At 40.0% G+C, this 14387-nt stretch overlaps 1 protein-coding gene across 12 annotated transcripts in view; it reads right to left on the bottom strand.

Annotated features, from left to right (window-relative positions):
- The window catches only part of ELF1 (E74 like ETS transcription factor 1), a 155488-nt gene that overhangs the window by 15230 nt on the left and 125871 nt on the right, over positions 1-14387 (bottom strand). For all 12 annotated transcript variants that reach the window (XM_074988600.1, XM_074988556.1, XM_074988561.1 and 9 more), the window contains 3 exons: positions 11719-11802; positions 10130-10322; positions 7994-8464 (listed from right to left, as the gene is read on the bottom strand). In XM_074988600.1, the coding sequence (XP_074844701.1) occupies positions 7994-8464; positions 10130-10322; positions 11719-11802 (748 nt within the window). The remainder of the gene's footprint in view (positions 1-7993; positions 8465-10129; positions 10323-11718; positions 11803-14387) is intronic.

The raw sequence follows: 14387 nt of genomic DNA, 5'->3' as shown, positions 1-14387 counted from the left end.
ACACGAACAGTTGCACACATACGAAACAGGAAATGACTACCTGGAAAGGCATACTGTGGAAAGGAATCCGGGCTCATAGTGGACTGTAAGCTAAATATGAGTCCATAGCGTGACAGTGTCGCAGAAAAAGAGGATATCATTCTGGGATGTATTAACAGGAGTGTCACAAGCAAGACAAAAGAAGTAATTCTTCTGCTCTACTCTGTGCTGATTATGCTCCAGCTGGAGTACTGTGTCCAGTTCTGGGTGCCACATTTCATAAAACATGTCGACAAAATTGGAAAAAGCCCAGAGAAGACCAACAACAATTATTAAAGGTCTAGAAAACCTTCACAAACCTCTGAGAGAAGATTGAAAAAACTGGGCTTGTTTAATCTGAAAAAGGGGTACCTGACAATTGTTTTCAAGTACACAAAAGGTTGCTTCAAGGAGGAGAGAGGAAAAATCATTCTCTTTAATCTCTGAGGATAGGTCAAGAAGCAAGGGGATTAACTTGCAGCATGAGAGGTTTAGGTTGGCCAGTAGGCAAAGCTTCCTGTCAGGGTGGTTGAACACTGGAATAAATTGCTTAGGGGTACTGTGGCATCTCCATCACATGAGATTTTAAAAGCAGGTTAGACAAACACCTGTCAGAAGATAATGCTGCCCACTTCTTGTTCATGCCACGTAAAAGCGAGAGGAGACATTTGCAGGCAATGTTGTAGTCAGTGTTGCAAGATATTTATGTCAGAGTTGTTAAAGATTCAGATGTCCCTCTGTGCTTCAACCTCCGTTCCAGAGGACGTGCATTTATGTTAATGATGGGTTCTGCTTGATAATAACCAAAGCAGTGTGGACTAATGCATGCTCATTTTTTATCATCTGAGTCAGAGGTCACCAGCAAAAGGTTCACATTTTTTCTTGGTGATTTGGGTTCTTTAGCTTCCACACTGGAGTGCTGCTTTTTTAAGACTTCTGAAAGCATGCTCCACACCTTTTCCCACCTAGACTTTGGAAACCACTTAAGAGTCTTAAACTTTGGACTGAGCACTGTAGCAATCTTTAGAAATCTCATACTGGTACCTTCTTTACATTCGGTCCTCTAGAACAGTAGCTGAAGTATAAAGGGGCATACAAATGTTTAGCATATCTGGCACACAAATCTTTTGTAATACCAGGTACAAAAGTCCCATGAAAATGGGAATCACTTTCAGATGACAGGGTAAACAAGACAATGGCAGCATTATCTCCCACACATTTAAACAATCTTATCTTACCAATTGGCTGAAGAAAAAGCAAGGTTAACTGTACTTGTAGATTCTAAAATTTTACAATTTTATTTTGAGTGCAGTTATTTAACAAAAAATATCTACATTCACATGCTGAAGTTTCACAATAAAGAGAGTGCACTCCAGGAGATGCATCAGGTAAATTGAAAAATACTATTTCCTCTATCATTATTACAGTGCAAACATTTGTAATAAAATAAGTTAGCAGTATAGAGTAAACCCTTGAGTTATGCAGGGATTGCATTTCTGCAACCCCAGCGTAAATCAAATTTTAGTGCAAGTTGAGGGTTCCTGGCTCCCCTGGGCTTGCAGGACCCAGGAAACTGACCACACCAACAGGGCTGGTCAGTTTCCTGTCTCCCAAAGTGATGGGAAGCCTGGTTCCCAGCTCCCCACTGCATGCGCTGAAACTCACCAGATAGTCAGTTTCCTGGGTCCTGCAAATCAGGGCCAGAGGGGAACCAGGCAGCAGCCTGGCTCCCAGCTCCCCTCCGCTTGCAGAGAGGGGAAAGTGAGCAGGACAGCAGCCTTGGTCAGTTTCCTGGCTCCTGCCAGTGGAGGGGAGCTGGGAACCAGGGGGGCAGCCTGGCTCCCAGTTCCCCTCCACTCCTTGGTGCCAGGAAACTAACCAGGGCTGCTGCCCTGGTCAGTTTCCTGGATCTGTAAGCTGAGGGGAGCTGGGAGACAGGCTGCCACCTGCTTCCCAGCTCTCTGCCAATCCGGGGACTGGGAAACTGCTCCCGTCAGGGGCAGCAGTCATGTTACCCTGAGAGACGTGCAACTTGGTTGCGTGTATCTCGAGGGTTTACTGTAGACTTTGTACTGTGTTTTGTAACTGAAATCAATATATTTGAAAATATAGACAGTCATCCGAAATCTAGTGTGTATTTTAGAGAGTTTGTTTGTTTGACCTAGATCTCCTCCTACACTAAGTGTGAGGAACCTTTTTATGGGTCGGGAGACACTGATGCATAGACAGATCAGTCAGGGGCCACACAAGTGAGAAGTCAAAAAAACCCCACAAACCCTCACTAATGTGGTCCCTGACTGAAAAACAACCAAAAATGAGACACTCTCCTTATTCCCCTTGCACACTAGCCCTAGAGCCTTGGGAGGGGGAAGGCAGAGCTAGTACCTTTTGTGGGCCCCTCAAGGCTCAGAGGCTGGTATGTGATGGGAATGAGGGGTTCAGTGTGAGGGGGAACTATCAGGACATGAGCTTGGGTTGTGGGGTCTGGGCAGGAGGGAAGGTGCAGGAGCAGGCTGGGGTGAGTGAGCTGGGCTGCAGGTGGTAGGGGTCTTGGCAGGAAGGGGGTACAGGAGTGGGCTGTGGGTGGAGGATTTGGGTGGGAGGAAGGTTGCAGGAGGTTTTGGAAGGTGGGGTCTGGAAGGAGGGGGTCAGGGTGGGGATAAGGGGTCTGTGAGGGAGGGACAGGAGCAAGGTGGGGGTGAGGAGTCAGGGTGGGAGGGACGGTGCAGGAAGGGGGTGGGAGCGGAGGTCTGGATGGGAGGAGGCCCAGGAGCTGTCTTGGCGACGGGGGTGCAGCTCACCTGGGCAGCACCCGCCGATGCACGTGGCTGTACACATTTCACAGAGCTGGAAGGGACCTTGAGAGGTCATCGAGTCCAGTCCCCTGCACTCACAGCAGGACCTATCGCCATCCCTGACAGGTTTTTTTTTTTTTTCCTTTTTAAAATATAGCCTGCCCCAGATCCTTGGAAGGCCCCCTCACAGACTGAACTCACAACCCTGGGCTTACAAAGCCAATGCTCTAACCACTGAACTCTCCCTGTATGCCCCCAGCCCCCTCTACTCCCACTCCCAGGCACTCCTCTCCGCTGCTCTGATTGGCTAGAATTTCGGTCAATCCGAATAGTGGAATGAAGCCTCGGGCAGCACTGCTGAGGCTGCTCCTCCTCCTCCTGCCTGCTGGGGTAATGGCAGCGAGTGGCAGCAGCACTGTGCCAAGCCACTTCCTTCCTCCTCTCCCCAGTGGAGCTTGCAAGCTGGATCCAGCCCCAGCCTGCCTGATCTGGCCTGCAAAGCTTGGGGTCTCCACACCAAGCCTCAGGGTCCGGATCCAGGAAAGCTGTGGTCCTGATCTGGACCACAGGCTAGTAGTTTTCCACTCCCGTAACAGTAAAAGAATAAACAGATCTGGTGTGCACGTTTCTCTTCTCATAACTTAAAGCAACATAAGGGTTTAGTTGTGCCAGGAAGACAGGATATGCCTGGAATGGGACTGCTGCTCGTAAAACCAAACAGAGAAGAGACAATCACCAGATCAAGTACACTCCTCAAAACTGACAGATCTGAGTGAATGTTGAAAGAGAATGAACCAAGATGAGCCAGTAAAATGGGATGAAGCTGGAATAGGACTGCTTCTCAATAAACCTTACAGGAAAAGGGATAAACTGAGACATTTGGAGTAGTGCTCCATTTTGGCACAGCTAAATCAGTGTTATTGGAAACCATAGTGACTATAGACCCTTTTTGTTAAAGCATAGGCTATGTCTACACAGCGGCCTTACCCTAGAATAGCTATTCCAAAATAGTTTATTTCAAAATAACACTGCTAAACACAAAAATTTTGAACTAGCACTTAGTTATTTCAAAATACTTTTGTCTAAATACTCCAAGCCTATTTTGAAAGAGAGCCATTGGATGAACTATTTTAACAGCACCTATTTTAAAATAAAACAAAGCAGCTAACACGGCTACCTGTTAATATTTCAACATAGTTATTTCAATATAAGTGCTATTTCTTGTGACATTACGTTTACCAATTTCGAAATATGACAGCCACTTTTTTGAATTTATTTTGAAATAGTGGTTGCATTGTTTAGGTGTAGGTTAGTTATTTTGAAATAACAGCTGTTATAACTTTACTTGTAGACTTACCCTACAACAAGGATGAAGAAAAAATATATTTCTTGGAACTGACATTTTAAAAAAATTACTAAAAAAAAAATTTAAAACGGACTAATTATAACAATGCCTTTGTAAGATTTCCAACATAAAAATTAACTTAATAACACTGTATTTTTGAAACATACAATAATTTAAATAAAACTTGCACATTTTCCTTTTACTAAAAAAAAAAAAAAATCCATCCTTAATTAAGAACCCAAGCAATGCCAAGTAAATCTGCTAGTATTTCATAAATTCCAATTGATATTGTATTGCTTAAAGAGTCTGATTACAAGTGATTAATTGTGATACATTTTTCAAACAAGTGTAGTTTTTCAACCTCATCAAAACTTTAGAGGTACAATTAGGGTTGATTTAATTAGGACTTGAGCTACAGTTTTTTTTAATTTTTAATCTGAGTTAAACCAATTGTAACCAGTTTAGAACATCCAGTGAGTTTGTATGGCTTATCAAGTCCCTCAATTTTACATTGTCAGAAATGCATTTCTATTGTTGATCTCCCAAGCACGTCAACAGCTATGGTACGTGCTTTTTTTTTTTTTAATCAGTTACTAAATGTTATACAATTAATTATGTATTTTCTATTGACTAGACCAGGTAATTTCCCCCCTTTAATCTAGCTGAGTGGCTTGGATATGTCTTTATATCTAACAAAACAAATATAGATTTTACAGAAATGTTTTTAAACTACGCTTACAAAATACAAAAGCAGTTGCCCATCATTGTAATACGGGAATCTAAGACAGTGTTTAAGGGCTCTGTTATTTCATTTGAGTTCATGCTAGTGTTCCTGATATTTCCATTTTTCTCCTTTAAAACTCCTGCCCACAGTCCAGTTGTGAAATATTTTAAACACAACAGGATGTTGAAACAGCAACAAGCAATTTTGCAACTGTTGAATACATTATTTTCTTTGCTTCCCTGCTTGCCTGATTATATCTTGTAGATTGTTCAGAAAGTTTTTGCTGGATAATCCTGAAATGGCTCAATATGGGTATCCTTCTTATTCTACAAATTGCTGTACCACTTCTTCATTAATGTTTCATAGCATTGTCCTCCTGTCTGAGGTGTCTGAATGATCTCAATCATTTATTTCTTCATGCACGTGCTTTATCTACGTTTTGAGCATGATAAATAATTAAATCCTTAGTCGTTTAGGTTTTAAAGCTCTTTGACGTATGAAGAAATATTAAAAACATACAGCACTAAGAGAGACTAACTTTAAATTCAACAAGAAGTCCTGTGGTACCTTATCGACTAACATATATGTTGGATCATAAACTTTCATGGGCAAAGACCCACTTCGCCAGATACATGAGTTGTGGGGGGTGGTGTGATCTCGTCTCTTATTTTTATGCTAAATGTTAGTTTTTAAACCATTACACTGTCATTCAAAACTTTATCTTATGGTGTAAGTAAACTTCCCTCAGAAGTTTCTTTGTCTGTGGAAAACAAGCAGCCACCCATTCTTTTAAATCTATTTTCCTCTACTTTCTTTTTCGTATCTTTACAAATTTTTCATGATCACATTTATTTAAACTTCTGGACCAAATATACCTTTTTTCTCTGTTAAGTACACTTTGTAATGGCACCAACATACAAGCTTCACAGAAATTAAGAATGTAAAAGACAGTTAAAATGGACAGTATCAACTTGAAAATCGTAATTCTGTTTTTATCCACTAATTTTATACATAAAACTTATTCATATAACTGAAGCAGGATAGAAAAAATTGGAAGGTTTTTAGATTTGTTTATTTTCTTCATTTGGCAGCACTCTGGATACACTGTCTTTTTCACTGACTGCTGTTCCCCCTGCCCATTAGCTAGTGAATTTATGTGGGTTTCTTCATATAGTAATATGAGAGAAAAAATTGTAATTACATTTCCTTCAGAGCAACCATTCTTAAAGAGATTATGAGGCAGATGTAGTACCTAAAACTACTTTTACCCCAAGCAAACAATAAGTAACATAAAATCATTTTTCTAGTCTGAAAATGTGTCTTGGTCAGCCACTTCATATATCATATATGGAAAATTCACAGTTTCCTTACTGTACTCTTCATCTTTTAAAACTTCTTATTGACTCCTTTATAGTCTGTTAGTTTGTGAGGGCCAAACGTCCCAGCTGTAGACATCAATGCTTAAAAACCGGCTAATCTGGGACTCTGTATACAGTCTCTCCTCCTTTTAGATCTATGATGATTCAATTATTGTTTGCCTTTGAAATATCCTTCTCTTAGTACAGTGAGATCAAAGAATAAAACCCTTCTTGAAACTGGGAAATTGCATTCTGAGCAGACTAATGTTACAGATTTAAATTTGCCGAGTTCCATTCTTGTTATAAAGAATCACATGGGTCTATTCATGAAATTCAGAATTTGATAGATGATTCTGAATAATGTTTTTAAGGGAGAGAGAGGAGAGAGAAATAATAGTAGTGTCATTTAACGACAAAAATGTGGGCTGAAGTGTGGGGAGTTTTCATAATACGTAATTCTAAATATAAAGAGGAAAAAAATATATACCCAACCGAGTGTTATTCTTTTAAACATGTTAAGCAAGAGGTTGTGCCTTGCACCTTCAGAATTACAAGATAACATTTCAGTGGGCTACGGCTCTAGTTGATTGTTCTTGAGGCGTCTCTCGTTGATACAACACCAGTGACTTGAAAGTGCAAAAAGTAACATGGAGGTACACGAGCAGTGTCTATTCTGTCACTTAAATGCTACACTGCAAATGTGACTGTCTCCCATTATTAGTTTACAGGTATGAAAGTCTCAGGAGACCACACATATAACTAACTTTTCTAGACAGAAGAAGAATGGAAGCATACTGGTTGCTGTTGCAACAATGACATTGAGTTGCCACTGTTCTGCATTGCCCTTTTACTGTCGGCATTAATAGCTGGATTACAAAAGAAGGCTACCTCTACACTAGAAGTATCTGTCAACAGAGTTGTGTCAACAGCGCATTTACACAAAAAAGAAGATCGACCAAGCAGTCTGCTCTGTTGACAGTGAGCAGACAGACTGTCCTGCCCTCTGTTGACAGAACAGCTGACTGGAAGCTCTGCAAACAGGTCTGCCAGTGAACCTGAACCAAAACTGTCTGCACTGAACTTCTGTTGACAGAACTCTGTCAACAAGTGTTACGCCTCACGTTTTTGAGGGATAACACTGTCGAAACAAATGCAGAGTTCTGTCAAGACTCTGTCGACAGGATGCTTTGTGTGCGCAGACATTCCTTGAGTTATGTCAGCAGAAGGCCCCTTCCTCGACCAAAACTCTCTAGAGCAGACACAGCCAAAGAAGGAAGAGGTGAGAAGCTACAATTTATATGGGGATGGACATATCCAGAATGAAATTAAATCCCAAACAATTCTTTTTAAAAATCTAAATGTAAATACATGTTATTTGGGTCAATATTGAAAATACTATCACTCCCTTTGTAAAAGCAGACCACATAAAGATGCTCCTATATTAGTGGCACAGCTACCAAATAAAAGAAAATCAGTGTTGTTGAGTATATATTACATGTTGTTGCTTTCTTCTCGAAGTCCTAAATATTATTTGCTTTTGCAATGCTGAGAATTCACATTTGCAATTTTCTTCCCTCTCCTGTCTTAGCAGAACATCCATAACATAACAAAAAAAACCAGACTAATTTATTGATTACTCACACTCTGTTCATGTCATGATAACTGACCGAAGAGGAGACAAACGTGGCAAAATAGAACACAGCCACTGGATACTGAAAATGTTTCTAAATCAACTGCCTTTATATTTTCTTACCTTATATTCTGAACAGAGGAGTTTAATGTCTCATCTTGCATGTTATTAGTTACAGCTGCATGTCCTTCTGTGATGGATTGCATTGGTTGCATTACATGAACTGTCCGAAAAAGCTGAGTTGGATGTGCTGGCTGTGCAGACTGCATTGTCCTCAAAACTTCCGTTGTGAAACCAGGTATCTGCTGTTGTACAACTTCCACAGGCTCCTTAAGTTTAGTAGACTTAGAGTTCCCTGTTGTTTTTAGAACTGTGGTGGATCCTCCTCTTGTCCCTGTGTTTGAAGATGCTCTAGATCTGCCAGATTGGTTTCTATTGGTCACAGTTGTTGACAACAAAGATGAATCTGAAGATTCGGTACTTGGACTTGGATCTTCATCATCTATGTAGATAAGATCTTTTGGCATTTCTTTAAATTGATACACCAAGCGCTGACCTTCTACTTTAGCCAGTATACCTCTTTGATAATAGTATCTGTTAAAAGCAGGCACATATATCAACTAGTTATAGAGCATAATTGGCTATTCAAGAAGACAAATCACCACCATCAATGAAGTGGAGGGCTTTTTGATTGTTTCTAGATTCTTGGTTATAAATGTAAATAACAAGTTTTCAAAAACAATCACTGCCTCCTGACACTTCCTGTTACCCTTCTTTGTGGTCAAGGATGGAGATACATAAAACAGAAAAGCACTCAATGCATCTTGACCTTTGTGATACCTTTATTATTAGTATTACTGCAAGGCATATTGTTATATACCACTTGAATAATTCTGGTAAAACAGCAATATATTGGCTCATATTTTCCCATCTCTGTCAAATATTCAAATCTTTTCCCTACTAAATAAAGTGCACACTATATAGAATACATAAAGTACTAAATTACCTATCAGTACTTGGTTCTTGTAATCCAAAAGGAGAGAGGATAGGGAAACAATTTGTAAACATAATGGAAAGTAAAGACTACGATAAACTGTAAGATGAAAAGGTTTAAGCTAATTTTTTTTTAACATTAGTGGATAGAATTTAAAAAAAATTGGGAAAATGTTTAAAAATTAGGCTTGCATCCATCAATGTTTGTGCAATTGTTCACCTATTTTGCACCAACTTTTCCATATGACCCAGTTGCCAGTTTGCACAGGTCCTCCTATATTAGTCAGATGCTTTTCTTGTTATCTGTACATGCAAACTGGGGAATGCCTCTTGGATTTGAAACTGGATCATTTGTCACATATTGAAATTAATACAGGTAGTCCAGATGATTTGACGGTCAGCTTTAAATTTAGTTTACAGAAGTTTTTTTTTTGGTAAAGGTTTATCATTCAGACTTTTAAATCCCCTGAAATGGTCTATGTTTAGTCTTGAAGACTTACTAGCTACTCAAATCTTCCTTCATAATTAGCTACCATGGAGGATATTGCTTTGGGTAATAGACTATGGAAATAACTGCATTGAATTTAGAACACACAATTAGTTGTCCAATAGCTTTTATAACAGTGAAGGTGCTTCAATTACAGTGATCTGACTATTTTTTTTATATTAGAAATTATCTATCTCTACTTATTTAAATTTGCAAAGCATCAAAACAACTCCACACAAGTTGTATATATTAAGCTGTACACACATACATACATACATATATATATATATATATTTGGTCTTTTCAATAAAGTTGTTTTCATTTAAAACAGTCATTCCAATATTATCCAGAAGTGTAAAAATATGGCCCAGAAAAAAAAAAGACAGCTCTTGAGTTTGCAGGATTTCTACAGAATATCATGCATGTGCACTTTAAATACTTTGTAAAATCAACAAACAAATTTCTGACAATAAAGTTAGCTTCACAGATATATCACTGGGCAGCAGTGGATATCCTAATCTTCTGTTAATCTTCTAATATATTATTTTCTTTGTGGAAACTTCAAAAGAAGCTCTTTACTTTCAGATTTTACACTTTTCCCCTCCTCAGTCTCTTCCCCAGTGCCCCCGCCCCGCCAAAAAAAAATCCCAGCTTCCATATGCCAAACACTGGAGCTCATTTTAAGAAAAAGCCTTTCACAGTTGTTAAACAGATTATGGTAAACTCTGAGTAAATCAAAATGCTATCACAAAATATTCAGCTGTCAAAAATTCACATACCTCAGAGCTCTGCCCATTGTTTCGTAATTCATATCAGGTTTGTTTTTGTGCTTCCCCCACAATCTGGACACAGCCTTGGAATCTACCAGTTTAAAAATACCCTTTTCTTTTTGAGTCCATTTGATATATTTGGGACACGTTGCTTTGTCCTGGAGCAGTGCTAAGAGAAACTCCCAAAGATAAATTGTATTTCCTAAAATAAATGAAAAAAGCCTTTCAGGAGACATAAACCCCCACAGATGCACAATTATAGCGATTTGTTCATTTTTATTAAAGTTAAAATACAACAAAGCTGCAGGAAGTGAGTGCCTGTTACTTTCTGAACAGACTAAACAAAACAGCAGTCATGTAGCACCTTAAAGACTAACCAAATAATTTATTAGGTGATGAACTTTCGTGGGACAGACCCACTTCTACAGATCTATAGCATTTCCAGTCCAGACTCAATTATATAGTACAGTAAGTCTGAAAAAGTGAACCTGCCCTGCGAAAGCTCATCAGCTAATAAATTGTTAGTCTTCAAACTGGTACATGACTGCTTGTTTGTTTTGTTAGAATACAGGCTAACACAGCTACCTCTCTGTTACTATCTGAAGAGACTGTAATTTCAAGTTGAGAGCCTCCAAATATAACTCTCCTTCAAGTATTGGACGCAATTTAAACATAATTATTTCTCAACAGAGCATTATTATTTTGCCATCTTTGGGCCCAAATAAGGCAAGAACTAAACTCCACCCCTTTTGGCAAAACTGTTAAATATACATTAACATATCACTGAAGTGACAGGGAGTTCAGCAGGTACCTAAGTTGTTTGCTGAGCAGTGGAGCAGATTCTTCACAGGTTCAAGATATCCTTACATTCGTGTTTTAATAATGACATGTGCAGTGAACAATAGCTTATGCCATCCAAACCAACAAAGCAATTGAAGCATATTAGCGACCCATTTGCAAAAACAGGGAGACTCTGCTGAACAGTTTACTAATCAAAAGATATCAGATTATATTCCATACTAGGTATTGGTTTTGATTTAATTAGTTTTGGAGGGACAGGGGTTGTTGGGATAGCACAGGAGGGAGCACCAGGGAACCTTCTGTGAGAACTTTCTTCTGGTGGTTTCTCTTTTTTCTTAAAATAATGGAACACTCTTCCTGCCACCTAACCGTCAGCTTTGATTAGCTCCTCATGCAGAGACAGAAACAGGCAGATGGAAAATGTTTCCAAATATCAGCTGTTGAAGCAACAGCATCCCAAGAAACAGTATCACAATGCAAAGCATCCCTCTAGACTTGACCTAAAACAACGGAAGTCTTGGGGGGTGGAGAAGGTTGAAGATCTCCCATGATCCCCTTTAAATAAGCTGAACAGTGGATTATTCCTCCTAGTAACTAAGTATCTTCCAAAGAGATTTCCTGCACTTTTTTCTCCTGCTGTAATAGAAGGTGGCAGCCATGTCTTCTCAGCATGTGGCAACACAGGATCTGTATTTGCATAACGAGAAAGCTGGATGCCTTAGTTCTTATGTTACCCAGATTCAGTTTTTAATTTAAAACACGGAAGACAAGCATTCTACTCAAGCCACTACACTTACCCTTTCCATCTTTGTTTTTCTTTTTCACAGATATGTTTGGAGTTGTAGTAGGGGATTCAGGACGAGAAGATTTGGACTTTTTCCCTGAAATGAAACTATTGTTAGGCAAATTTCAACATGAAAATGTGACCTGAAAAAGAACATTAACTCATTAACTATCTTCCTTTCTGATATTTCCTCCCCATTTCAATACTTATGTTTTTTCTTAACGGCACATTCCTGTAAAATGCAGAGCACTCAATGATCATTGAAGCCAACAGGCCTTGAGGGCATCCAGCATAGCACTGAGCAAAGCAACTGTTCTTGTGTCAAAGAGTTCACCAAGTTTTCCAGCTCTACATACATAAACTATGAACTTCTGCTTTGAAATCTTTATTTTTTGTCCATTTTTGGGCACCTGGGGTTATTAATACTAGTTTATTTATCTTCTGTAACTGCATTTTAAATTAAAAAGCTAAATAAAATACAAAGCCCTGTTTTGTGTAGCTAGAGCTGAAATTTAATTTAGGGACAAAGCAAGATTCTTTAGCTCTTTAATATATGAGAAGAAAGCTCCATTGATAGTAGCGCTCAGCACTGCCATGTGGGGGAAATAATTTATTTTCAATCCTAAATTCTCATGCATTTGCCCTCCAGTAATTAACAAATACAAAAAAGAGAGCAGATAGAAGCAGCTCCCTTTCACTGCCCAGCTATGTCATCTTCAGCCAAACTGGTAGTGACATAAATAGATAACGAGAAAGCACCATATTTTTTACTAATCAGAAAGACAGTGGCTGTGTTTTAAGGCCTAGGTGAAGACCAAGAGGGAAGAAACAGCTAAAATTTCTGACATAAATGAAGAGATCAGCTATTTGAGTACAGTCAAAAATGAAAATAACATAGACATATTTCTTAACAATCCAGAAACTGTTCCTCTATTGCTCTCAATTCATTTAAATGTCAAAACAAGAAGCAGTCAAGGAGCACTTTAAAGACTAGCAAAATAGTTTATTAGGTTTATTAGTTTATTTTGCTAGTCTTTGAAGTGCTCCTTGACCGCTTTTTGTTTTGATAGTGTATAGACCAGCGCGGCTCCCCCTCTGTTACTATTTAAATGTCAGTTTTTATAGTGTTGTGCTTTGGTCCTGCCTGAACCCTCAAGACTGAGTTTTCTGGCAAATCGTAGGCAAATCAGGTTACTCTCTAACACTGGCCATGTCTAGGCACAGTGAGGGATTTATTTTACATATTATCTGTATTCTGTCAAGAAGCAGCAGTCCAGTGGAGTGCTGACTGGGTACTCAGAAAATCCTGGTTCTATTTCCATCTTTACTACTGACAACATGCACGGCCTTGGGCATGTCATTTCACTGACCCTGTATGTGCCCTCTCACCCTTTCCCAAACAGGTTGTCTTGCCTGGGTGGCATGCAAATAAGGCATCCACACAGTCTCAAGCATAATAAGACTCTTAGGTTTGGCCTCCAAGTGTTACCATAATACAAATGATAAAATACCTCCATTATAGAGTCAAGATTTTCTCCTTTTGAAGAATTATCTTATTACGTTGTGATTAAAATTACTATTTTTTGGAGTGACCAGTTACTTTCATAGCACCAGAGCAATATCTTCAAGGTTCAAATGCTCTGCAGTTCAGCAAGTGTTGTTCACAGAGATTTTCTAGGATCTGAGTTTTAGCCCATGAACTGCTCGGTGAAGGCCAGCTTGGTCTGCTCTTGTCCTGAAACATCAATATCCCCTCTGGTAGGATGGATAGGTCGGATACCAGCTGGATTTATTTGTGTATTTATTTTGCACAGTACTGAATGGCCTCTGCATAAGCAGCCATCTTTTGACGGTGACAATCTTACTATGTATCTATATTTGTACAATCTTCCATCTGAACAAAAGCTTTTTTGAAACAACTTTGGTGAGGCATCTCTGTCAATATTTGGCTTTTTCCCACAGTCACTTAGGATTCAGAGCAGGGTATGAGGGCAGAAACTGTACTGATCATGGTGGCCAATGATGCCATCATAGCTGTGAACAAAATAACTCTTTACGGCCATAGGTTCTCACCTTTGAGGATCACAACTGCCCTTCATTTCTTTATGGCTAGATAGGAAAGATGAAGTCCTAAAATATTTCTGCTGTCATATGTCAGTGTTAGGGTGACCACACTGACCTATGGCAAAAATGGGACACCAGCCTCCAGGGATTGGGGGGCTGCTGTCCCACGTCATGCCTCCTTGGCGACGGGGGCTACTGCCCCACGGCGAAGCATTGGAGATGGGGTCTCTGCAACCTGCCAATGAGAGGGAGTGGAAGAGGGGGGCTTCAGAAGTTCCTGATGTGTTGGGGGGAGGTGTCAAAAATAGGGGCTCTGCAGCCTCCTGGCAGTAGGGCCAGGTAATGTGGCATCTGCCCCACGCCAGGGATCCCTGGCAGCATGGGCTGCCATGCTGAGAAACGGGGTATTTTCCCCCAGAGGAGGTTCCCTGCAGCAAGAGCTGTCTCCCTAAGGCATGGGATGCCAGGGAATGAGGCAGCCACTCTGTGGTGGAGATCGTTGGCAGAGGCGGCTTTCGCCATCATGTGCTGTGGAATGGGGCAGGTGCCCCATGGAGGAGCTTCCCTGTAGCAGGAGCAGCCGCCACAAGGCACGGAGCACTAGGGAAGGGGGCAGCT

The sequence above is a fragment of the Carettochelys insculpta genome, chromosome 1 (assembly GCF_033958435.1).
Source record: "Carettochelys insculpta isolate YL-2023 chromosome 1, ASM3395843v1, whole genome shotgun sequence".
NCBI lineage: Eukaryota > Metazoa > Chordata > Testudines > Carettochelyidae > Carettochelys > Carettochelys insculpta.
This window is presented reverse-complemented; position numbering and strand designations above follow the sequence as displayed.